Below are 27,860 nucleotides of genomic sequence, written 5' to 3' on the forward strand. Positions count from 1 at the left end.
TACATTTGAAGTCGTATGATAGCACCTCAATTGCTAACAAGTTCCATTTTAAAGACCTAAGACTTCTCTTGAATATTTCACAAAGGTACTCTCCCTTGCATAGAGGTAAGCTCCCTTGCACCTAGACTCTACAAGGCCCTCACAAGGGCTTACAACTCAAAATAATGGATATCAAAAAAGATATAGCATTAAATATGCGTACTCTCTCCATTCCCATGCAATACTATTCATCGGATCCTAGCCCTACCTCTGGGTTGATTGGACACTCGTCTATCAATGCTCTATGTATGATGATGTGGATGGATGTGTAGAAGGACAATCAATGGATCGTAGTCAACCCAATGAAAGATGCATGCATAATCGACTTGGTGACTAAATGCAAGTAAGTATTTCTCTTTCACAAGTAACCTCACAATACCGTGGCTCTTCTCTTTGACTTGAGTCCTTCCCATGGTATTCCTCTATGTTATAATCTAGTGAGGAGCCAGATTGTTGTAGATCCTAACAAAAAACAAATACAAAAGCATGGAAAATAGACTGGTCACCAACTCTTAGAGGGCGAGATTTTCCATTGCATGTTTCTTCAGTCCCTCCAATGATGCATGGATTGCTCTTCTTGCAAGCGTGATTGATGGGAACAACCAAGCTATCTACAAGGAAACACACTAAATGGTTAAAAATCTACATAGAAGGGTAGGTGATTTGTGAGAAACTCCCTCAAGGAGCATTATCTTATCACAAAATATACTTTATTAAGATAAGTGATATAGTTACTACTTCCTTGTGAATGATTTCTTAACTTGGATTTTTAAGGAGTGTCAAAAGCATGGAGGCATTTCTTGATAAAGTAAAGCATGCCATGCACACCCTCTTACTATTTATCTATGCATGCAAGTTGGTGTGCCTACTTGTCATGGTCATGGCAATTGTCCACCTCATTAGAGTTCTATCTCGACACTTCAATGGTAGAAAGTTACATGGCAAAATGCAAGGGTATAGGAGATGTCCTACCATGGAGTATTGCAAGGATATAGAAGAAGCCCTACCATACCAAAATTACAATGAAAACGGATCACCTAGCTATAATATAGATGGATATTCTCCTAGACCATCCCTAAATTCACATATGCCCTATAACTTTGACCATCACCAACCATGGCCACTTCAAGAGGGATTGGTCCATTGGTTTGCATGCAAATCAAATGAGGGAGGGAGAATTAGTGCTCTAACAAATCCCGGTGGTAAGTTTTCAAATAGCCTTGGTAGAGCCTAAGGTAATATTTGCAATGTTTTGGTGATGTCTTTTCTAGTATCTCATAGTCTTCTCATTCTCACTCATTTCTAATAAAGATGTATATATATAATTCGTATGCGTAGTTAGAGAAATGCATCATTCTTTGCAATATGCATATTTCTAATTTGTATGTATAATTAGAAAAGAGGAAGAGAGGTTCTCCTCATGATAACATTTGCATCTCCATTCAATATAGTCATGCAAATTGATTGCAAACTCCCATTGACTTATGTTTTTCACCCCTTTTTTTTTCCCCTCCTTCATGATGCTTTAGAGAGGCTCTAGCTGTACCTTGATTAGAACTCTTATGAGCATTACGCAGCGAGGATATTGCATCCACTTGTGGTTGTGGAGCTTCATTTTGATTTGCCTTAGCAAAAATACCTTCAATCATAAACTCATCAACCCCATTGTGCATAGTAGAACAAGTGTTTTTCAGCTACATATGTAACTTGCCTCCTACTTGAAGCTTGTTCCAATTACTTCTAACTACCGATGGTTCTCTTGGTCCTTACAGTACCTCTGTGTCCATTTCTTGTCTCTATACTTATAACTTTTCAAACAAAAAGCCAAGAAGCATAGACAAGTATTATGCCAATCTCTTCAAATGCTACTAGCATGCACCTTACACAAATATAAAGCTTGGCGCATGTTTCCCATAATCACCATCTCGTTCATTGTCTTGGAGTTGTGTAAACCCTTACCCTAATATGCTAGATATTGGAGCAGCCAACCTTCTAGGTGCACAAGATATGGACTACAATCTTGCCACTTGCAACTCTTGCAAGCCTTTTTCTAGCAAAAAGCTTACAAAAAATCTTATAACAGTACCGCTGATAATGCCATACTACCACCGACAAAAGGCATATACCAATTATATAAATACTATTATCAATGGTAATAGTTGGTCAGCCTACTAGTACACACAATTTTACCATCAATTATGCCCTTGTTACTGTCAATAATATGCAACTTAGGGACGGTATACATATACATTTTACTAGTTATTTTCTTGGGATATGACGTTATTTTCACCCTATTTGGACCGAAATAAAGATCATGAATGGCGCATTACGCAAGCATGAAAAACATTAATGAAATCCTTGGTCAAGTGAATCATCAAAAGCTTATTTCGAAAGCAAATCCCTCCAAACTTTATTGACCATAATTTTAATAATTAGATCTCATGGTTTAACTCTAGTATGAAAATTTATGTTGCTTCTTTAGCCCCATCAAACTTTGTTACAGCCCTAAAATATCATATTTTTGCTTAATTATGTAGCAAAAACATCATTATTAGCATCTCCCAATGTAGGTGAGCCTAAAATTATTATGTGATACATCCCTTCTCTCTCCATTTTGAAGATAGGCATTAAATGATGTAAGAGTCGCATCATCTACTTTGCATGACCAAGTGTGTATATTCAATGTCTCACACTATACCCTTGTTGCTAGCACTACCTTGAACACACGTAATAGAGATCCAACTTGAGATAAGATGCTTTGCAGATAGATCTTGTTAGGCTTTACTATAATTTTGCTTAGCACAGTCAAAATTGCAATTACAACAATGTCCCTAGAAGACATAATAACGGAAAGTCCTACCAATCTCGCCCTTTATATTCTCCACACTATTCTTGCTTTCTCCATCATCTATTATAGGTAAGATGATTTCCAATCAAAAGTGAAAAGTTTGAACATCATCCATGATCTCTGTATAGAACACTTGACATTTTGGGGTAATAAGAGACTCACTCCTATTTAACAAATCTGATATGAGAAGCGCAACGATATCTATCGTTTTACAAATCATGTCTCTTTTGTCACGAAAAGTAAGTCGAGTTTCACACCCTTCCAGATGGAGAATGAGTGTAGAAGCGTGTTTCTCAGTTGGCAGAATTATCCTCGCCTGCAACTTTGGGCCCAAAGAGAAAAATTGGCAAAATTCGTTTGAGCAAATTGTACGGTTGTACAGTCGTTGAGCAACTCATCCAATTGTAACCCATGTTGAGCATTTGGCAAACACAAACTTGGACTGCCAATGTCACTTTGCATAAGCATGTTTCTCAATTGGCAAATTCTATTCACTTGGAGCTTTGGGCACAGACAAAAAATTTGGTAAAATTCATCCGAGAGGATACTATTGAATGTCTGAGACTAATTGTAGGATTGTACAATCACTGAGCCACTCCTCCAACTGCATCTCGTGTCAAGCGTTTCTCAGGCTGCTCCATCCGAACGTATGAAAGCAATAAATGCCCGGATAAGAATACTAAGTACGCTCATCCAAATGCGTCCAAAACAAGCCTAAGCAAGCAAGGCACAAGCTTAACTAAAAAGGGCACATACTTGACGCCTTGACACTAGACTTTGTTATTAGCACTACTTTGCACATGAGACATTGAGGTTTGGACCAAAGATGTTCTGTAGAGAAGGCTTCTTACAAGGTTGAAGCCTCTAGCATAATTTTGTGTAACGTTTTTAGAATTACAAATGAAAATATGTCCCAAGAAGTAACACAAACTTGGACTCCCAATGTCATGCTGTAGGAGCATATATCTCAATTGGCAAAAAAAATTCACCTGTAGCTTTTGGCCCAGACAGAAAAATTGGCAAAATTCATCCAAGGGGATGATGCTGTAGGCTAGGCGAACGTCTGAGACGGAATGTAGGGTTGTATGATCGTTGGGCAACTCTTCCGACTACATCCCATGTTGAGCATTTTGCAAGCAGCTCCACCCGAACGAGTGTGAAAGCAACAGACGCCTGGACGAGAATACTGAATGCACCCATCTGAATGTGTCTGAAACGAGCCTACGCAAGCAAGGCACAAGCTTAACTAAAAAGGGCACATACTTGATGCCTTGACACTAAACTTTTGTTATTAGCACTAATTTGCACATGAAAAAAAGGGGTTTGGACTTGAACTAAGATGCTCTGCAAAGAAGGCTTTTTACAAGGTTGAAGCATCTAGCATAATTTTGCTTAACATTTTTAGATTTCCAAATGCAAATATTTCCCAAAAAGGTAGCACAAACTTGGACTGCCAATGTCACTCTGGGCATTTTGTGTCCTCCATAAGCTATCAACATATAAGACGGCTTTCAACCACGCATGAAACTTGGACTGCCAATGTCACTCTGGGCATTTTGTGTCCTCCATAAGCTATCAACATATAAGACGGCTTTCAACACGCATGAAACAATGTACATCACCAGAAGGCAGTGGTTACTGTATAGAGCACTTCAGACACCTTGCCTCGAGAAAAGTAAACTCACAGTGCTCCAACATTTAACAGAGATGATGAGAAGAGCAACAATGTCTGTCCTGAATAGAAAAAATGCTTTTGTCAAAAAAGAGTTAAGGATCTCAAAAAAGTGAACTACAATGACCTGGAGGGCTAGAATGATGTGCTTCTCAAGAAAAAACTAACTGCCTTTCAGGACTACAAAGCATCTTAAGTGTTCCATTCAGCAGGCAGTTTTGCAATAATAGCCCACGCCAAACCTCTCTAAATTAAAAAATGATTTGATGCTTTTATGAGATTAAGAGGCCTCTTTGCCCTTAATCTTTGAGGTCAGAATCTTTGATAGCAGGTAACAATCAGGAGGTTCAATATCACTATAGTAGTTTTCTATTTTTTCAGTAATTTCAAATCCAAACTTCCGATAAAAATCAATGGCTTCCTCATTGTTTGTCTGCACATGTAGATAGATCTCAACAATGGTGTAATCATGTCGGCATAGATCCAATGTGTTCCTCAACAGCTTTGATCCTGCATGTATCATAGAAATTCTGTAAATAAACACACGACAAAACTGGGCCATCTGCTCACTGTGTACCCATGTACTAAATCAGATCCTCGATACAACAGATAGGCAAGAAACATTCAAGCCTTAAATTTACTCATTCTTAATTAAAATTACATATATATATATATATATATATATGGCCTGCATGTATCATAGAAATTCTGTAAATAACACACAACAAAAGTGGGCCATCTTCACGCTGTGTACACATGTACTGAATCAGATCTGCAGTACAGATCTGCAGTGCAACAAATAGCCAAGAAACATTCAAGCCTTTAATTTAATCATTCTTAATTGATGTGTGTGCGTGCGTGCGTGCGTGTGTGTGTGTGTGTGTGTGTGTGTGTGTGTACACATGAACTGAATCAGATCTGCAGCACAACAAATAGCGAAGAAACATTCAAGCCTTGATTGTCATATGCATGTATGGGGTGACTATTTAATGTTGCATTATACAGACATTGTGTACGGACTTCAAGACCTAGTAATTTTGGACGGACTTAATCTGAAACTACTCAAAAAATTAGAACCGTGAAGGACAACCCCCATCTTAAGATTTAAACACAGATTATTTACAAAAGGAATTAGTAGATGATACATCTGTCCACAATTGTATCTTGTTGTATTTGGAAAGCAGCAAAAGAGGCTCAATTTTGTATTCCAAGATGAAGGGTGTCTAAATGAGGGCAGCAAGCAAATGTCTGGATTACACAGGAAGGACAGCGAGAAACCAGCGCTCTGGTCAGAGGGCAGCCAACCAGGTCGGTTGGGACAGACTTGGGGTTGGCCAGGTGGAGCCCTGCTGGTCAGCCAGTAGGGCCTTCTGGTCGATCAACTTTGGGGGATCCCAGACCCTATAAAAGGGAGCCTTTGGAGGCTCACAATTTATCCATTGTAGCAGCATCGGAAAGCAGATTGGAGCAGTAGACAGCCAGCCTGAACGACTTGTCAAGGACCAGAGAAGCTGGCAAATATCTGCAAACAAAGAGCTCACAGAAGGCTTCATCCCTAGAATCACATTCAGGGCAGCAAGGAGGCATCACAAGGGGAGCTCAGGCTCACCATTGGCTGCAGCAAGGAGGCCAAGCACTGCCTTACCAGCGGCTGTCCAGGAAGATCAGCCTAAAGGTGTGTTTGTAGGGCATGGCAACGAGGCCCCACCTACATTCACGGGAGCACGCAGGCCAAGTGTTTTGAGAGTGCCATGGAGGTAGGAGAACAACTCTTGCTTGTGCACAGGGGTCCACATATAGGTAGCACTCTGTTACTAGAGGGTGAGACACTGGGCATACATTTTGTATTGTATCCGATTGTGGATGGAAATATAAGTTTTATGGTTCTACATCTCTCCTATGCATTACTCATTTACTCACTATACTTGTATACCAAGTACACATAAGGAAAGGAGTTTTGAATTCCATATTAACACTTTTGCGTGAATTCCTGGGCGCTCTAAAAGTCTTTTCGCTGCACGTACCCTCTGGGTTCTAACATGGCATCAGAGCTCTAACGGAAGCTCACAAGAAGTGGAGCTTGAAGGAGGCAAGAGAGGATCAGGTTTAGACAGGTGTATGACTTCCTAACTCTTATCTCTTCTCAGTTCATTGTCATGCCCACGAGAAATGATATCCCTAATTTTAGGGAAATCGGCAAGTTGGATTGGACCAATTACCATTGTGAAAGATGAAAGTCTGTAGCCGTTTGGTACTGAGAGAGACATGGGAGATTGTGATGGGCAGGGCAGCGAGTTAATGCCTCGATCCACCGTGACTCCAGCCACATCGATTGCACTAGCAGTGACTATACTGGCAGATGTTGTTTTAGTGAGAGCATGGCAGACTTGTGACGCAGAGGCCTTGGCCATTATTGTTGGCACCACGGTAGATGCGGTACTTCCTCGGATTCAGACCGTGGACACTTCCTTCGAGGCATGGACCGCATTGAGGGACATGTACGAGCTGAACAATGAAGCAAGAATTCATGACCTCAAGACAGAGCTCTATGGCATGAGCATGAATGAGGGGGATTCAATACAGAACACATCACCAAGATGAAGGTAGTGAGGGACCAGGTGCTAGCAGTTGGTCAAAGGACAGATTCGACCAAGATAGCTAGGCTATTGCTTGGCATGCTTCTGAGAGGTCGTGACCGGGTAGAGGGCAGCGCCAGTTGTATTGAGGAGCTGGTACCATTGCTTTTGCAGCAAGAGGCTCAGGAGAGAAATATGACAGCAGATCCGGTCGTAGTGAGGATAAAGCCCTAATAGCTCAAGACGGGAGCAGAGGCAAGGAAAAGGGTATAATGTAGTGGGAATGCTCCGAAGTCGGCCAGAACTATCTTATGTGGGACTGACAACTTATTGCGGATCATCCGTGGCAGCAAGGGAACCTGAAGCCCCTCCACTTGAGCCCATCTATCTTTGATAGATAGGGCCCCCGGCAAGAACTGTCGTATATATCCGCAGGGCGGACCAAGGAGACAAAGGTAAGAGATTTGGTCTGGGGACAAATGAGAGTGAAAGCACTACCACTCCAATCCAGCAAGTGCCAACGTATCCCCTGCTCAATCAAACCTGCATCACTAGCCGATCGTGAAAATCGGGCTAGAAAAAGAACACGAAGGTATGTATAGGATGTGACAACCTCCACGAGTAATCCGTCTAGCCTGAACTGCACTTTGTGCATAGCTGCTTGTTGGGATGTGTTAAAGATCATAACCTTGGTTTTCTAGAGAGAGACACAAACACAAACGCGCGTGCGCGCGCACACACACACACACACAGAATCTGAGTATGATCATTGATGTCAAGACACTAGATGTGGTTCCATGTTGACAATAAAATCTTTCAAATGCAAGATTGAATCCTCACATGTGTATTAGACTTTAACATCTCAAATTATATGCATTGTGATATTCTATACTTTGCATAGATTAATTATGCATGTTTCCAGGCAAAACTTCTCTAAGATTTTTGAAATGTTTTCATGGAAATCCTGAAACCCATTTCTAAAAATGTTTCCAATGACTAAGCTTTGCCCCTATGTTGTCAATGAGCGTGACAATGCCCCCATTAATTGAGCCTCCCTTACAATACCAATATAACATAATATGTAGCAGCACGACCTACAAACCCAAAGGCTCATCTCTAGTACTCCACCTAGCTTAGGATTTCCTGTTTGCTTCCTTTCTCGACATATGTACTTGGTCTCCCATTGTAAGCCTCTCTTTGGAAGCACCCTCTATCTAGCATCGTTCCCCTAGCCTAGTCGTTGCCACTTGGGACGCGTTCAGTGCCATGTATCCACCCGGGGACTTTAGTTTCTCTCTTTAGGGCTGACCATCACCAACCTTAATTAATCCCTAGGCTTAGGTATCGCTTAACATTTTAATTGTAAGCCACTATTTTTACTAGTATCATCTCCTTCATGTCCCATATTCCAAACACCAACATATCCTTATGGCCTCCATCTTGACATTTTCCATCCTTAAGATTCTAACATTACAACTAACATATAGGATGGAACTAAAAAACATGTAGGGCCTAGAGCTATATAAGAGGCTTCGATCTCATCATTTGGAAATCAATCATTTTAAGTCCTAGATTGTTCAAGCCAGTGGACATGGCTACTTTTTAAAAAATCACCATTATGGAGATAACTGATGGAATCAAGTGTTTGAAAAACAGCACATGCGTGTTTATGTATGCATTCTTGTGTACACGTGAGAGTGTGTGTTTGTTTCCATAATAATGAAATGAAGGATTGCTCTTAAATAATAGAAACATACCAATACCCAATCTTCTATATGGAGCCAAAACACCCAACGTCATGATGTACAACCGCACATTCATTGCATCCTTTCTTTCAATGCGGCAAGCAATAGAGCCAACACAAATGTCACCATAGTATGCTGCATGAACCATGGATAAGATTAGCTATTTTTTCCAAAACCAAAGGTTTGTACATAATATGATTTGAAAATAAACCTAGAAAATATGCTATAGCACTCAATTACGATTTAAAGTAAAACAGATATGTGTGCATGCATTTGAGGGATAGAAGGGGAGAGCTCATAAGAATCAAAAACATCTATGGACCTCTTGCAAATACATGTGAGAGCTGTTAGAAACATCGTGGACAGAGGGACAGATGAGGCTAGGGTGTGAGGAAATGATACATAAATGAAAACATAATGAAATATACATTTGTAAGACTAGAATGAGTCCAATCATACAAATTTAGATTTTTTGTTGTTCTAAAGATAAAAAATCTACACAAAAAATAAAACAGAAAATGAAAGAGAAGAAAAAAGAGGTAAACAAAAACTTTTATGAAAAACAAAAGGAAGACATACTTAGCAAGCAAAGCAACACTTATGTCGTCATCAGTGCCCAAGCATAAGCAGCTATACTGAGTTTGTAAAGACCCGCGGAGTCTCCTGGGCAAAACCCAGTACTTACTAAAATACATCAAATAAACAAAAGAGAAAGAAAACAACAAATAAAGAAGAAAGGAAGCAGGTGACTAAGCAAAAATAAACAAGCAAGTCAAGAAACAAAATCTTTCAAAAAATCGCTCTCTCTCTCTCTCTCCCATAGGCCCGCAAGGCCTCCCGCGGACGTTAATATTTCTTTCTTTCTTTCTCACTCTCACTCTCACTCTTATTTAAAACATAAAAAGCTAAATGGCCCTTTACACTTACGTATCGTTTCCTACAAAGAGGCAAAAATACATTTCTAACTTAGAAAGCACAAGCATACTCAAGCAAACTCTCTTTTGAAACTAAAAGAAAAACGGGCTATTCAGCTCCCCGCTTTTTGTTTTCAGCTTATGTTCAATCATTCTAAACATACCTAAGGTTGATACACCATGGATAAAAGACTTCATATCTAAGATTGTGCGTACTTTTTTCATTATTTTCCTTGGATTATACCCCTTGTGTAATAGTAAAGTGATCAAATTACTACATTAAGTGATAAAAGACTCCTTAGTTGTACAAAGGCGGGAAAATCTATGGAATTGGGAACAAATGACTCCATATTTTGCCAAATCAAAAATGTTTGAGTCAATGTGAGGCATTTTTATAATGTGTAAACCACTATATTCAGGTTGTTCACGTTTATCGTATATATCAACCTCCTCTAACCCTATGGTAGATTAAGAAAGTCTAAGATCTAAGAAAACACAAGAATCCCCTCTTGAAGTGCAGTTCAGTTCACAAGAGTCACGAGGATAGATTCCTTTTCCAAAAGCACTAACGTCTTTGTACATAAAGTCTTGACAGTTAGGAACATCTATTACAAATAAATCATCTATAAAACGCCTAACTTGGCTAAGCTTATGTAAAATGATCAGGCAAGTATTGATAGAAATAAGACATTGCATAAACTCAAATTCATAAGTGAAAAGATAAAAGTTTGCTAGAAAGACAGCACAATTAGTGTCCATGGGGATTCCTATAATTTGTTGAAACAAAGAATCACCTATTGTGATGTAAAGATTATCTTTAAAAAAATCTATCCAAGAGCAAACATCTTCCGCACTTACTACCTTTGTGTATCTTATGTCATGATCTTTATTTTTTAGCCACAAAAAATCAAAGCATAAGGCGGCTGTTTTCTGAACTTTTAGCACTTTGCATCTATCTTTGTCAAATCTCAGCTTGAAAACTTCAGCCACTAGCTTTTTTATTCTAAACTTCAGGTCTTCCAGCTTGATCTTTGTGTAAAGCGTGGTAAAATCATAGGTTTGAAGGAGAATAGGAGACTCTTTTTCTTGAATGCTTCGAGAGGAATTAAAAATTTTTACAACAGGAATCACTCCTACAGAGTCATTTAAAATCCAAATTGAGTGTGAGGAGACACCTGCCTCTTTTAAGAAGTCCCTCCAAAGTTCATGGACACTAGGCAACATGGCTTTGAAGTAGTAGCTTAGCCATTTAGAGACATCTATCAAAGTAGTCAAAGCTGCAATAAATCTTGGCTTTTTTGTAGTTTTTTTAAACTTCCAAGCAGCACAAAGAAAATGTATACTTGGATTGTAGACAAACCTAGAAGACTTGCAAAAACTCTGATGTTTTGAGTTCAAATCCTTTTGAGAAACTAAGGCAAGGGCATAAGTTTTGGCAAACGAGTTCACTTCTCTCAAAAGACATTCTACGTAAAACTTTTTGCAGATAAAAACGAAGTTATTGGAACATTTGTCCATATAAGAAATGACAAAATTCCTATGGAATTTTCGAAAAAGAGTTTCATCTTCTTTAGAAAGATGGTTACTTTGCTTTGAACAATTAACCGAAGGGATTTCTTCTAGTTTCAAAGCAACTTTCTTCAAAATCTTCCCTTTCCATTCTGATAAGATATTTTGAACTCCTAAACATTCTTTTAATTGCAATGTGACTACATGTTCTGAATCAGCATCAATAAAGCTTTGGAATCTCTTACTTTTACAACAAGGTTCTCCAAGGATAGAAGATTTTGAATGCTCTGAAAGCCTTTTACCTGTCTCTCCATAGTTGAAAGCTTTTGTCCTAAAGTTTTTACATACTTCCAAGCTACTACTGGATGCTTCCAAGTTCTTCTCACAAAATGAGGGAGAGAATCCATTACTTCAAGAGACTTCAAAATTGAGTTTAAGCCTATCTTGTCAAATGAGGGAGAAGTAGAAATACAAATCAAGAGTTCCTTATTTAGATAGACTTCTTTGCTTTGAAAGGAAGCTTTTACTTTTAAGAAGCGATCTAGCGAAGTTTTAAGTTGTATATAATGGAGCTTATTTAGATTCAAATCCTCAAAATAGAAGTTTTCCAAGGTGTATTGAAGTTTAAAAAGACATAATGAAAGGCTATCTTATTCATAATCATGAGAAGTACAAGCCTTATATAGGCTACTCACACACTAGCACCTAGTGCATGTGGGATAAGTTCCATAATGACACGTGGCACTCACACATATGAACTAAAATTGGATCACCTAGTACTACACACTAACAGATTGCACCAACACACTCTTTGGCTATGATATCTCCAACACCCCCCTTCAGAGCAAAGAGTGTGAGACTTGTGTGACTGAAATTGAACCCCTAGGCTCCTTATATAGGCTCGAGCCTAGTGCTGCTAAAAATAGTAGAAATCCTAACTCGTCTGTTGCCAACTCAACTTGAGAATCGCTTGCCTAGCCCCTGGCCTCCCCAGGCTGCCTGAGCTAGTCATGTGTGCCTAAAGCACACGTCAGATACGGTCCATGCACATGACATACTCCCCTTCCTCTAAGAACTCACTCTTGAGTTCATAAGAAAGTCCGAAAACTCTCTTTGAAGGTTAGTCAATGTCTCCCATGTAGAATCCTCCCCGACACGATCCTTCCACTTAATGTTGTATTTAGTGATCATTCTAGTTCTAACTTGATGCTCACGAATAGTTTCAGGTTAGTGCAGTACAAAGGTCAAATCTTCATTCTCTATAAGTTCTTGAGGAGTTACTACCTGATCCTCAGCACCCAGTACTTCCTTCAGTCAACTAACATGAAAGACTTGGATCTTGGATCGTGTTGTTGACACGTATCTGCTTTCTAGAGTAGCCCAAGGCCTAGCAGTAGATCTAGGGCCAGGCGCCACCTGCTGATATGGGACTCTAGGCTGGTTGGGATCTATTAGCTAGTTGGGAGATGTGCCAGTGTGCCTGCAGTTCAACTTGTGGCTCGGATGGGACATCCGAGTCCTAGATGTCATGGTTGGGTGGGGAGCATGCCTGCGACTATCATCGTTGATCTATGGTTGCTTTCTTGTGTTTGTTTGCAAGTCTGGGTTCTCAGGAGCCTTGGGGTCGTGCCATCCGCCAACCCCCGCAGGGAGCAAAACATGCCTCTATCGAGCGTGAGCTTGTCACTCCCCCATATAAATCTCTTTTCCGCCAATGTGGGGTTCCCCACTCTCTCCTCAGAGATTTTGATGGGCTCTGGTCTTAGCCGCACTTTTGGGCTATAGGCTTGTTTTGGCCACACTTGGCTTTACAGAATATTTGTGCTACCCATAGGAGCCCTATGTTATTGAGCTGTGGTGACATTTTAGGTTCTGACGAGTTGGCTTTGTTGTGAGTAAATCATCGCTTGACAAACTAGATTGTTAGGGTTGGAAAGAACGAGAAGTTTTGAGATTTTCCACCTAAATCAAGGGCAAAAGGTGACATAAATTCACATTCACATAATTATGTCAATGGAACAAGATGAAAGTCGATGGAAATTGTGGATTTCTATCAATGGTTGATGCTGACCTTTTTGGACCAATAAATAGCAAGGTGCTTGTAGGGAAATAAAGTATGTGCATTACATAGCACAAAGCTCACTCTCTCTTTCACATAAAATGACAAACATATAACAAGCTTTCTCTCACATAATACAAAGACAGAGAGAGTTTCTTATCAACTTCAAAAAGATGAGCTTTATAGCAAGACTATCGACTATCGACTCATGGACTCAACAAACTATCACATGACACGGACCAACGACTCCCTGCTCATGTCTATTGAACTTGTTGCAGGTAATACATCAAAAACTCAGAGAATGATTCAACTAACGACCCTAGTCTTCAACTGGTCGACACAACTGAGCAGACGATCTGTATACTACGGTGACCAGCCGTGAAGGCCTGGCTAATCACCTCACGGTCGACTCTCATAGGCAGCTCACGACCTTCAGGTCAGCAAAGAGACCTCCATGGTCATGCTCAACCGTAGAAGTAGGAGCCAAAAAGAACGAAGGGTCACCGCACACCGCGCCATGCACCACCATGTAGACTCGGCTGCCAAGTGTCCTCCATGAGAGGCCTTGCCCAATAGAACCCTCGAGACTTGCATGAGCCAATCAAATTAGCCCTACTAGCAACGATCTTCCCATGAGGGCAAACCAAGCTAACTACCAACAGTACCTCATCGCTTTAGTTCAATTTTGCACATTTGAGGAGTATCTACTTGAATTGTAAGGATGACAAGAAGTGCAAAAGGGGGAGGAGCCATGAAGGCACTGGAGTCTAGAAGAGGCTTTTAAGAAACTCGGCCCTTCAGCACCAAGCTGAAAGAATGCTTGTTGCATACAGAGAATGGATACCCAAGAGCATACATGGGATGTGATATGAGAGAGAAAGAGAGCCTTGAAAAAAAAATAGAGGACCAAGCGGCAACAGCTATAACCTCCCTTCATAGCAGGATCTGAAGAAACATAGCCCACTAGTGTTGGATGCCAAGACACTAGAAATATTGAAAGATTATGTGGAAACTTTATAATGTTCCCAACCATCCAAAGCCTGACCTTGAGGATATCCCTTGTCCCACTGCCTCCACGCTCTTCACCAGAGCTTCGGAATGACAAAGCCAATGATCAAGAGAGCCACCAATGAGAACTCGTAACCCGTGGGTGGGGAGTAGTTGCTCCAATGCTAGCCAAGTGGCTCAACGAAGCTTTTTGCAAAGGCCTTCCAATCTACTAGACCACAAACATCATCATACCCATCCATAAGGTAGGCCCTTCGAGCACCCGCCCCATCTTAGTACTACTATTACGGCATCTCGACGCCATGCCACTTTGCATCACCCACGAGTACATCCTATGGAGAGGAGTCAAGGATGAAAGCTATAGATTTCTAGTTCTTGCTCTCCGTTTCTTTTATAGTATTGCTGAGTGTGCAAGACACCCATAGTTCTGCCCTTTGGTTGGTGTGTCTCGCGCTACATCCCTCCAACTGCCATTTCTGCTCAGCACTTCCTTGCTTGATCCGTCTTCATATTGTGTTTGACTATTTGTGTGTATGTGCCCATGTGTTTGACTATGTGTATGGCTGTTTTTTGGTTGTAGCATGTGTTTGGCTGGGTGCCTTGATTGGGGTAGGTTAGGTTAGGTCAATTTTGTTTACTTTTTTTTTTGTGTGTGTGTGTTTTTTTTTTTTTTTGGGGGGGGGGGGGGGGGGGGGGGTGAAGGAGTAAGGCATGTGTGCTTGATTTTTTGGCTCTACACTTAGGGATGGTGTTTGTTGTGTCTGATTTTTTTGGAAAAAATTAAAAGTGCAAACCATTTTGTTGTACTCGATTTGCCATTATGTATACATAGATGTGATTTGTTTTTAAAATAGGTCTATATATTTGATATGGGCTTTTAGTTTGTTTCATAAGCTTTCCAACTTGATCTTGTTGGAGATATCATAGCCAAAGAGTGTGTTGGTGTGATGTGTTAGTGTGTAGTACTAGGTGATCTAGTACAAGTTCATATGTGAGTGCCACGTGTCATTATGGGACTTACCCCATATGCACTAGGTGCTAGTGTGTGAGTGAGTAGCCTATATAAGGCTTGTACTTCTCACGATTATGAATAAGATAGCCTTTCATTATGTCTTCATTTATGTATCATTTCCTCACACCCTAGCCTTCTCTCTCCCTCTCTCCATCATGTTTCTAACATGGTATTAGAGCAGGTCAATCATGCCATAGTTGCCTTGCCACATCATCATCTCTCTAACCCTAACTCATTTCTAGTTGCCTCCTTTCAGCTCCTCATACCCGATTAGGGTTTTTGCACACCCACCTCATTTTGGCTTGTAGCTGCCTTGATGGCTTAATGCCTCAATTATTTAGTGCATGCAATGAACTTAACAAGCTGATTGTTTCACAAATGAAACCACAAGTTCATAAACTGAGAAGTAATAGAGACAACAAATGACTCAATAACTCTCACAAAGAAACACTTCAATACTTCATAAAACTGAGCTCATCCCTATGGGGCTTGTTGCTCTTTACAAGATCAAAACCTACACAAAGACTTAGCCACAAAGGCTTATTGAAGCGACTCAGTTCTGAGCGACAAACACTTTATACCTCAGTCACAACGACTCTCTACAACAGAGACTACAACACACACACACAGACAACCGTCAAGTAGATGAAGAGAAAGGTCAAGCTTGCCAGCAGTACGCGCCAACCAGAGAGCTCGGTGAGCTAACTCAACCTTGTGCCATCACCAAGAGTCAGCCGACTCTCATGGGAGAGCAAAGATCAAGCAAGCCGACCGAGGAAGAAGACCTTTATGACCTTCATGGAACCACGTAGAACCTTGCATGCAAGATTGCCACATGGCATGTTTATTTTAGCCCCTCCATCAACCTTAGAGTAGATTGACTCCTCACAAGGATGACCCGGTGGGCCTGCCAGCTGGTCGGCCAGTTCTTGGTCAGCCAGACCCCTGCTGGCTGACGTTTTGGCTGGCCTGCAAACTGGTATGTTTGCCCCAGAAATTGGGGATTGCTAGTTGCTTAACATCTAGTACTTCGGCTCTTAGATTCCTTGGGAACTTGCAAATATACCATTGTTCCAATAGAGAACTCCCTAGGTGAACAATGTCTATTAGCATAAAATATGTCCCTGTCTTGGGCATTTTTAATAGACTCCTTAGCAACCTGCAACATCTCGTGCATGTCTTGCAAGAATGTCTTAGCAGCATCATTCTTGATTCCCTTGAATCCAACCATTACCAATGACTTACGTTGAAATCCGTACATAAGCATAAAAGGACTTAAACTCTGTACTTGAATGGTTTTGCGCTATTAAAAGCAAATTCAACCATGGGTAAATATTCTACCCATGAAGACTGCCTCTTGGAAACATATGTGCGAAGCATATCCTCATTAGACTGGACATGTTCAGAGGAACTCAAACTAAGAGTGGTATCTAACTTGTCAAAGACAAGTGTCCAAAATTAACTCGTAGAATTAGAATCCCTATTACTGACAATGTCAACAAGTAACCCATACAAACAAAATGTCAACAAACTGTTGAGCCGATTGACTTTGCTGTAAGGGTTGATCTAGTAGGTAAAAATCTAGCCATCTTTGTTAGCCAATCCACTATAACCCATATGGAATCATGACCCTTACACGTTCATGGAAACCCGTGATAAAATCCATGGAAATAATTTCCCATTTATTACCAGGGATTTCCCAAGGCTGTAATAACCTCGCGCTTCGAAGGCGTTTAACCTTGTTCACTTGACAAGTGCAGCAACCTACTACAGATTCTCGCATCTTAGGCCAATAAAAAGTATGTTTCACAAGAGACAGAGTCCTATGTCCTCAAGGATGTCCCGCACTAGGTGCATCACGACACTCTTGGAGAATCTTGGATCAAAGATCCACCACATCCGATATACAAATTTTATCATTTCGTAACAACAAGCCATTACGAATCATCCACTAATCACTTGCCGCCTATACAATAGATGGCAGAATCCTTGAGTCTTGGTCAATCATTAAGCTCCCATCCTGGACCTTCTGCCAATAGTGACTGAAATGACTATCAGGCATGCAAAGCCCTCTCAAGGATTGGAATACGTCAGAGGATATCTCAATAAAGGACAAAGCATTTACAAACTTGATTTGACTTAAACATCAGCCACGCTATTCAAGGAACCTTTACAATAACGTATTTCAAAGTCAAAGTCTTGCATTAGCTCAGCCCATCTAGCCTAACTCTCCCTCAAGTCCGAACCATCACAGACATACTTAATTGACTGATGATCAATCAATATAACAAAGTTAGAGCCATAGAAGTAGTGTCTCCAAACCTTAAGAGCATACACTATAGCATAAAGTTCTTTTTCCCTCGTGGGCCAAAGTATTAAGTGTCATCCAACTTTTTATTCTCAAAAGCTACAGGTGGACCCTCATAATGCTGCCCCAATCACATAATCACTCGCATCGACCTTTAAAACATAAGGCCCGGATCATGCAGTGCAAGAACAGGTGCTTCCTTGACACAGAGTTTTAATGTGTCAAAAGCCTTGTTCAAATCTTCATTCCAATGAAGTCACATTTACTCATCTTGACATATAGCTTATATATATATATATACCTTTGTAAGACTAGAATATATCCAATCATACAAATTTAGATTTTTTGTAAATTTTGAAAAAAAAAAAGCGGAGAAGACGACAACACTACCAAAGACAAGAAATGAGAAACGAAAGGTGAAATAAACGAATGAATATGGTCCTCTAACGTCTTGCTATATATCAAGATGTCATCTAAGAACACAACAACGAACTTGCCCAAATAGTCTCGAAACAAGTCATTCATCATTTGCTAGAGGAGCATTGGTCAAACCAAAAGGTAATAGAGAAACTCATAATGGCCATACCTAGTGCGAAAAGCAGTTCTTTCTATGTGTTTCGCATAAATGTATATCTGGTGGTAACTAGATACGCATTAACAGAATTAGGACAATCCTGAGGTGGCTAATATGGTCCTCTAACATCTTGCTATATATCAAGATGTCATCTAAGAACACAACAACGAACTTGCCCAAATAGTCTCGAAACAAGGTGTTCATCATTTGCTAGAAAGTAGCACGAGCATTGGTCAAACCAAAAGGTAATACGAGAAACCCATAATGGCCATACCTAGTGCGAAAAGCAATTCTTTTTGTGTTTCACATAGATGCGTATCTAGGGGTAACTAGTACGCAAATCAATCTTTGTGAAATACTTCGCTCTTGCCAACCTTCCTATCAGATCATCTAAGCCGGGAAGAGGGTATTAATTCTTAATTGTCATTCACATGTTTGTAATCTACACACGTTCTCCAGGAACCTTCCTTTTTCTTTCTCAAAAGGACAAATGCACCCCTAGCCCATCTTCAGATAGCCCCGAAGTTGTCTAGCTAACTCGTCCTCCTCGAACTCGCTCATCCTATTGTTGGAAAGGTCACCTCCCCATCTATAAGCCCCCATATGAGGAGAGCATGGGGGAGGTAGACCAGGAGATATTGGGGCTGCCACATGGGCAGCACATGAGCTGCCCACATGAGCTGCCATGTGGGCAGCTGTCAAGGCAAAGGGAAGGCCATGGACCTGCAAAAGACGCAGCAGAGGAACAGGCTAGAGGCAGCTACGTGGGGAGCTGTCTGGCAGAGGATATCGGCAGGCTCGGGGCCTGCATCAGGCCTGACAGAAGGACGGAACAGCCTCTGGCTATGACGGCCTGCTTGGCACAATGAATGGGCAGGCATAAGGCCTGCAAATAGGCCTGCAATAGGCGCAGGAAGGGACAAAGGCAGCAGCCCAAAAGGGCCTGCCAAAGGCTTTATAGGGCTGGTTGGACCAGCCAACCAAGTCAGTTTTTGACAGCCCAGGTCGGCCAGTCTGGTCAGCCAGATTGAGCCAGGCTGGTCGGTTTTTGTCAGCAGCCCTTGGGGGCTCTAAAAGGAGGGCCTCCAAGCCCTCATTCTACATCTTTTGGAGCAGCTTTTCACAAGAAGATTGGAGCAGTGGAGCAGCTGTCTTGGGGCCAAGAGGACCTGTGTGCTCCAGACAAAGCTTGAAAGGGGCTGCCTACCTAGGCTGACACACAGGGCAGCAAAGTTGAGAAGATCATTCTAGACAGAAAGTCTACAGACGCTCGAGGTGGAGCACGCGGGCTCAAGTCTAGAGATAGCCGGCAAATAGGAGAAGGACCTTGTGGTAAGATCACAGGACCACACCATTCGTGGGACTCTAAATCTGTCTCTTTTGTATTGTGTCCATAGATTTGGACGGAAATATATTATTTTCGTGGTTTCTATATCTGGCTGGTTCATTGTCTATTGATGAGTCTGCACATCTATGTGATGCACATTAAGTTGAGAAGTTTGTGATTCCACACCCCACACCACACTGTGTGAGCTCCTGGGCTATTCTATCAATCTTCCACTGTGCATACCCTCTGTTGGTTCATTTCTAACATGGTATCAGAGCCCAAGTAAGAGGCTCACGGGTGTGGGAGCTTGAAGGAAGGGACCTTGCTGAAGGACGACCCTGATTCAGAAGCTCTTGGGAATCGACTTTCACAACTGGAGGACAGTGGCTTTGTGAGGAGGAGGGTGACTCAGGTTCAGTCAGGTGCGTAAGGAGTTCTAGTCTACGGAAGGTTGAGTTTGATTAACTTTGCTATGTGGTTCAGCAGTAGAGATTGAAGAGACATGGCAATAGGAGAATGCCAAGCTAACTAGGAACGGAATGGAAATATGGAAAGCATAATGGAAAGGCAAAATGGAAAGCAAATGAAAGAACAAGTGTTAGGCAATGATAACCAAAATACTCACATGATATAAAGCTTGATGTTGACTGATGTAAATGACTCAAGACAAGTACAACACTATATAGTGTGACACTAGACTCTAGAAAGCCATAGTGTATATGGGATAACTCCCAATATGACACGTGGCATGTCTAGGACTCACTAGACTATAAAACACCCCCTAGAGACCTAGTATACTGATTTTCGACTCACTTTGGCTTCATATTCCAACACCCCCCCATGAAGGCAAGGTGAGAGACTACTAGAATGGAACCAAGAACACAACATGACAATGATGGTCATCAAAACTGTGCATGCCGGTCTAAAACTAGACATGGTTCCCACACAATCTCAGAGGCAAGTGGGCATGGCTCAAAGGCTAGTGAGCATAACATAGAAAGCTCATCTAGCATGGCTCAGAGGCTCATCATGCATGGATGCATGACCAACTCAAAGGTCTAGGAGACCAATGCACCAACATCCTGGAACTCTCAAGCCAGGCCTGATAAACAAATAGACCTATCAAAGCCAATACATATGGCTCCCACAGTACATCCCCCCTTGGCTTCATAACAGGACATGTTAAGAAGCCACACACCAAAAAAAAAAGGAAAACCAATACATCTTTTTAGGAGGACTATCCAAGGCAGAGGACCTTTAGACTCAATGAAAACCAAACACTCAATACATATCATTTTAGGGGGACTACCCAAGGCAGAGGACCCCAAAATACATCAAGTTATAGGAATAATAAAAATAGATCTCTTAGGAGTAAGAGATGTCCTCCTAGTAGCTAATGCACATGTGTGCACATCCCTACGAGTCGATGACGATGTCAATGAAGCACTAGGAATGGATGCCCCAAAATATGTGTCGGTGAAGGCTCTGATACCAAATGAAGAGACATGGCAGTAGGAGAAAGCCAAGCTAACTAGGAACGGAATGGAAATATGGAAAGCATAATGGAAAGCAAATGAAAGAACAAGTGCTAGGCAATGATAACCAAAATACTCACATGATATAAAGCTTGATGTAGACTGATGTAAATGACTCAAGACAAGTACAACACTATATAGTGTGACACTAGACTCTAGAAAGCCATAGTGTATATGGGATAACTCCCAATATGACACGTGGCATGTCTAGGACTCACTAGACTATAAAACACCCCCTAGACACCTAGTATACTCATTTTTGACTCACTTTGGCTTCATATTCCAACAAAGATGTCGATCTCAGAAGCCTCTTCAGCCCCTGCTCTCCCTTTCTCCTCCCCCAGATTTCTTTCTTTCACCATCCCTAACTTTGGAGAGTCTGGGAAACTGGATGGGACAAATTACACAGTCTGGAATGTGAAGATATGGAGTCATTTAGTGGCTCACCTAGTACACTCATTTTTCAAAAATATCGATCCCAGAAGCCTCTTCAGCCCCTGCTCTCCCTTTCTCCTCCCCCAGATTTCTTTCTTTCATCATCCCTAACTTCGGAGAGTCTGGGAAACTGGATGGGACAAATTACCCGGTCTAGAATGTGAAGATATGGAGTCATTTAGTGGCTCGAAAGCTATGGAAATTGACAATGGGAGTGGAGGCGAAGCCGGAGGATATGGTGGACAAACAAGGGAAGATACTCATGCCAGTAGATAGAGAGGAGCTCGAAGCTTGGGGAGACAGAGATGCCCATGCCCTGGCATTGATCATAGGGACTACGACGGACTCTGTGCTTCCTCACATCCAGATGGCCGACGCATCAGTAGAGGCATGGACCATTATGAAGGATCTGTACGAGACAAACAACACATCCTCGATCTGAAGGATCTGTACGAGTAGAGACGTGGATCATTCTGAAGGATCTGTATAGATTCTGAAGGATCAATATAGATTCTGAAGGATCTGTATAGATTTTGAAGAATCTTCAGCATCAGCTCTACAACCTGGATATGGATGAGGGAGATTCGGTACATGACCACTTGACGAAGGTCAAGGTGGTGAGGGATCAACTGGCATCAATTGGTCAGAAGGTGGACTCGTGCCATTTGGCCTTGATGGTATATATTCCGAAGCTGCATCGCAAATACAATAGGTCCATGAGAAGAGGGAATAGCATCACCATGAATACATATATGAGTGCAATTGGCCAAAAAAGAAAGAGTATCATTCCACCCAATGTGAACATCATGGGTTTAAAACCACTCTATGCCTAACAACAAGTCTACAATTTTATTTTATTTTTTTAACAACAAGCCTACATGGTCTAGGTGCATCAGTGATTCGATGTAACCAGATCAAGCCTCGCATTAAGAGTGGTCATGAAATCGCTGAAAGCGTCCTTGGTAACCAGATCATCGTAGAGGCCCTGGTCCTCCCCGACTTCAAAATCCATGACATGCTCCCCCTCAAGAACCTTAGGATCAGTCACATCAGCCATGAAGATGTCATGGCAAAGGAAGAAGGGGCTGAGGGTAAATTCGAAATGAGAAACCAGGCTGGGAAAGAGAAGACAGCAGGGGAGATTGATGTGGCAAGCGAAGCAGCGAACTAGCGCTACAAGAGAGAAGAAGAAAGTGGCGAATCAGCAGGGCTGATAAAGGAGATGGGGGCGAATTGTTTCGGCTATGGAGCTAGCAGGGAGTCAGGCTGGCTGATGGAAATCTGTGAAGGAGAGGCTGATCACAAGAACATGCTGCGCCAAGATTGGATAAAATTATGAGGCTGGAGAAGGGTGGGCTGAAAGTTTTATGGGCTGTGGTAAATCCTTGCTTTTAGAAAGCAGAGCTTTCCAAAAGCTCAATTTTGAAGTGCTTTTGGTTTCAGGTTGCAAGGCACTCCAAAGCCAGGTTCTGGGCCTGGACAGCTTCCAACGCACATCTCCTCCTCCCCTTTCCTTCAGCGCCTACCCTAAATTCATCAGCCAGCAAATTCGCTGCCACGCCTGGCCTGTCCTAGGGATCAGCAACAGCCCCTACCCTAATCATGTGCACAATCCTCTGCAGGCTTAACTCTCCACCAACTCAAATCGGAAACCCTAATAACTGCTAGTCTATCTCTCCCTCCCTCTTCAGCGATTCATACATGCACCATCTTCACAAATTTTCTCCATCCCAATCCTGATGAATTTATAGCCCTAAATGACGAATTCACAAGCTCTTGCAAGGTTCAAATTATTTTGAATTTGAGTCATACCAATCCCTCTTGCAGGGTTCAAATTATTTTGAATTTGAGTCAAATCGGAAACCCTAATAACTGCTAGTCTATCTCTCCCTCCCTCTTCAGCGATTCATACATGCACCATCTTCACAAATTTTCTCCATCCCAATCCTGATGAATTTATAGCCCTAAATGACGAATTCACAAGCTCTTGCAGGGTTCAAATTATTTTGAATTTGAGTCATACCAGGAAGAAAATCTGTCCACACCTCCTCTCTACAAAGATTCGTACCTCAAGAGTTGGCTCTAATAACAACTGACACAACCCCATCGTTCCTGAGAACCCGGACCTGCAAACAAACACAAGAAAGCAACCATAGAACAATGATGATAGTCGCAGGCATGCTCACCACCCAACCATGACATCCAAGACTCAGATGCCCCCTCCGAGCCACAAGCTGAGCTGCAGGCACACTGCACACCAACTAGATCCCAACCACCCTGGCATCCCACACCACCAGGTGGCACCCTTAGGGACCTTGGATCTACTGCTGGGCCTTGGGCTACGGTAGAAAGCAGGTGCGTGTTCGCAACACGATCCAAGATCCACACTTGCAAGCAAGAGCCAAGCTTGCTCTGACTTGCATGACTGAAAATTGAACCCCTAGGCTCCTTATATGGGCTCAAGCCCAATGCTGCTAAAAATAGCAGAAATCCTAACTCGTCCATTGCCCTTGCAACTTAACTTGAGAATCGCTTGCCGAGCCCCTGGCCTTCCCAGGCTACCTGAGCTAGTCCTATGTGCCTAAAGCACACGTCAAATATGGTCCATGCACATGACAAGGGGAGAGGAGGGGGGGGAGGGAGAGAGAGAGAGAGAGAGAGAGAGAGAGAGAGAGAGAGATGTAGTACTATCTTTGGGAGGCCTCACGGGCCTATGAGACAAAAGTACAATCCAAGGGTAACTCGTACAAGCCACTGTGGACTGAAGCAAAGGGCTCACTAACACCCTTGTTGAGTGCTATGTTGCGAAAATATAAAAACTAGTACTCAAAGCTAGTACTCAAAATACATAGCCGCGTGTCAATGTGGCTCTCTAGTAAGGGACGTGGTCTCTAAGATCTCTGTATCCAGTGGGCCATATATCAAGAGTGACGCCTACGCTCGGATGGTCCCCTCTAAGTAGAGCTGGAATGGGCTAGACCTTCATCATGCATGTTGTGGTACCGTCCTCGGATCTCATAGTATATCGGGCAAGTGCATAGGAATTGCTCCTCTATCTCTATCTCTGCCAGTGTGTATGGCCTGCATATCCTCTGCTCCCTAGGCATGCCAGTGGCTCTCCCTACCTCGATCCTCAGCTGGTGGGATGACACCAGCATCTATCCTATGGCAATCCTCAGTGCATGTGAGACCCATCTATTCTTCAGACACTGAGGTCTGATAATATACCTTTGTAAGAATAGAATATATCCAATCATACAAAATTAGATTTTTTATTGTTCTAAAGGCCAAAAATCTACACATAAAATAAAAGAGAAAACGAAAGAGAAGAAAAAAGAGGTAACAAAAACTTTTTTGAAAAACGAAAGGAAGAGCAACACTTATGTCGTCATCAGTGCCCAAGCATAAACAGCTATACTAGGTTTCTAAAGACCCGTGGAGTCTCCTAGGCAAACCTAGTGCTTACTAAAATACATCAAATAAACAAAAGACAAAGAAAACAAGAAATAAAGAAGAAAAGAAGAAGGTGACTAAGCAAAAATAAACAAGCAAATCAAGAAACAAAATCTTCCAAAAACCAGGAATTAAATCTCTCTCTCTCTCTCTCTCTCTCTCTCTCTCTCTCTCTCTCTCTCATTTAAAACATAAAAAGCTAAAAGGAACCCTTACACTTATATAGCGCTTCCTATAAAGATGCAAAATTACATTCCTAACTTAGAAATCGCATGCATACTCAATCAAACTGAGGTCTGATAATCATCATCCTCTAATACTCTCAAGAAATGGTCATAGTAGAACTGGACCTTGGTGGGAAACTCTTGGTCCCCCCCCCCTCTGCGATGTGTAGAGCCGGAGTAGATCCAACCATATAGTACGGTTGATCTCATTCCATGAGATCACGAGGGATGGGGCATCCAAGTTGTATTGGAAGAGAAGGAGGGAGCGGTCCATCTAAATACACTGACTAGCAAACCATGCATGACCAAGCCGTTCGAACCCCCCTCTTTTAATCCTTGTATCTTTGAAGTTCCTATGATATCACTTAATCTTGTATCCTTGTATTTTTACATATAAGAAATCCATTGGTTGTATAGTCCATCACACCATTTGTTAGCACTTGTTTCCAAGATACCATGGGGGCTAAGCCAAATCCCAAAGAAAGGCATCTAGCTCATTTCAGCACCTCATGGAGATAGCTAACATTGTATTAAAATCATCAGATATTATAATAGGTTAAATATTATATAAGGTTCTTTCTTGGAGGCGTAGAGGTACATTGGAAATATGCAAAGAGTTCAAGGTCAAAAGACCAAGTGGCCTAAATCCATTTGACTTTGAGATTCTTGGTGAAAGAAAGTCAAACTACGACGGCAAATATGCATAGCAAGATTACACCTTCAACTGAAATATTGAAATTTCAGCAAAGTCAACTTGATTTCTACTCTTGTATTGCTCCTTTTGAGAAGAGTGAAGTACTTTTCTTAATTAGATATTGTGGCCACCTATGGCAAGATTTCCAAGAGAGAAATCCAAAGAAGATTTATAGCTTTGATAATCGGCTTTGAAATCCTTGGTAAATCCAAAAGAGAGTGATATGCTTTAAAGTAGAGTTTGACTAGTAGATGAAGATACAATTTAAATGTGGATCCTACTAATTCATCTTGGTATCCTCATGAGAATTAATGGAATGTCATAGGATGGCATGTTCTATAGGAGGCTTGAGTTAAGCTAGAATCCTTCCATAACTCAATCTAGCTAAAGCATCTATTATTCAGTCAGTCAAAAGTCCGAGGGAGGTGCATAGCCTGCTGCATTAAAGTCAAGCCTAGGCGATTTGTCCCATGAAGACTACAAATACATCATGTCAGAAAGTCCTGATCAAAGATCCAAAGAGTTGTAATGATTGGTGGGAGTACAGCTGACCAAACACAAGAAGCAGAATCTATGGCAGCAACTAGGCTCGCATAACTGGAATAGCAAAGAGGCGTAGCTGTACTGCATCGCGAATGTTTGGATTGATGCATGGACACTTCAAAACACCTGTCATTCCCAGCAGAAAAAGGACCTGTGTAGTCTGTTGAAACAACATATTTTTGACCCGTTACACAAGACCTAATCACTAACCACCAATTGTTCTGACAAGGGTGCCTTGAACCAGTTTGTTCCCAAAAAGCCCTGCATTTAACTATCCGGCTTCGTTAAGGGAGAAGACGTTCGCCAAGACGAACGACCGCTGACCTACGATGCTCCGAGCCTCGTTGAAAGCAGGACTAAGGAAGGCATTCCCAGATAAACAAAAGCAATACGGATGAAATTGTTGAAGAAGGTTGTAAGTAAAGTGGTAAAACCTCTAACAAAGCAAGCCATTCGAGAAGCGGAGGGAATACCGAGTTTAGTGAAATCCCCAGCAGAAAGGGCATCGGAGTAGTATCGATCCTCGTATTTGACAGGAAAGATGGCCACGTTGAGTTTTTTGAGCTGCATAAGGTTTTTGTCTCGAACATTGTCGAATGAGACGGGCACGTCCTGTGCCCGACCCATATTGAAACTCACACTGCACCACAAAGACAGAGTCCCATCCACCACAACTGGAGCAACTCACTGGCATCGCTTTACATACTGTGTTAACGCCTCCTGTCCTCATTGGCCCAAGTCCCCCAAACATTTATTTGTTTTTGTCCGGCCCATCAAGGTCTCCCACTCCATGGCCAACTCCTACATGATTGGCCATTCTATCTCCTCTAACCGCTACGCCAATTACACTTTGTTGACAAATTAGCAGCCTCATCACCATCGGGTAGTTCGAACCACCACACCTGACAGCCATTCCCCTATCCTATTTCCTAGCAACCTTAGGTACAATTCGCACACATCCACCCGTGGCATGTCCTTTCACTATATTACACCATTCAAAAAGTTTTTGTTGTTGTCTACTAGAGAATCTGATGGACAGACTCCCTAGTAGTGTTCACAAAAAATCTGCAAACTATATACAATGAACTTGCAAGATTTTAATTTTCACATGTAGAAAACATTTGTATAGTTAACAAAATCTTATATTTTAGCTTTAAAATGCAAATTTTCAAGAAAAAACTTGAAATTTTGGAAACCCGAGTTTTACGATTTGTTGAGAGAAATCCTTTCTATGAACACTACTCCCCAGGCCACCTAAGGTGCATACGCCTGAAAAAAGTAGGCCATTGAAACTAGCTCAATAAGCAATGTCCACAATTCATTAAACATTGTCTGCATTGTGTGAAGCAAATAGTACCCAAAGGCTACCATGTCCGGAGTATGTG

The 27,860-nt window shown here is 41.7% G+C and overlaps 1 protein-coding gene across 2 annotated transcripts; it reads right to left on the reverse strand.

Moving 5' to 3' along the window:
• Window positions 1–4,443: 4,443 nt before the first annotated feature.
• On the reverse strand, window positions 4,444–27,262 carry LOC147886022 (Acyl-CoA N-acyltransferases (NAT) superfamily protein). Of its 2 annotated transcripts, none has more exons than XM_087396771.1 (3): window positions 26,910–27,262; window positions 8,893–9,015; window positions 4,444–5,069 (listed from the first exon to the last, which is right to left on the reverse strand). In XM_087396771.1, exons 1-3 carry the CDS (start codon window positions 27,100–27,102, stop codon window positions 4,840–4,842), a joined length of 546 nt encoding a protein of 181 aa, XP_087252897.1. In that variant the 5' UTR covers window positions 27,103–27,262; the 3' UTR covers window positions 4,444–4,839. The 2 variants fall into 2 exon arrangements, with proteins under 2 accessions (XP_087252897.1, XP_087252899.1); XM_087396773.1 differs by having other exon boundaries at window positions 26,949–27,249.
• Between the last annotated feature and the right edge of the window lie 598 nt (window positions 27,263–27,860).

Source organism: Dipteris shenzhenensis, chromosome 25 (genome assembly GCF_047967505.1).
Source record: "Dipteris shenzhenensis isolate YYH24624 ecotype China chromosome 25, Dip_SZ_1.0, whole genome shotgun sequence".
Taxonomy (NCBI): domain Eukaryota; kingdom Viridiplantae; phylum Streptophyta; class Polypodiopsida; order Gleicheniales; family Dipteridaceae; genus Dipteris; species Dipteris shenzhenensis.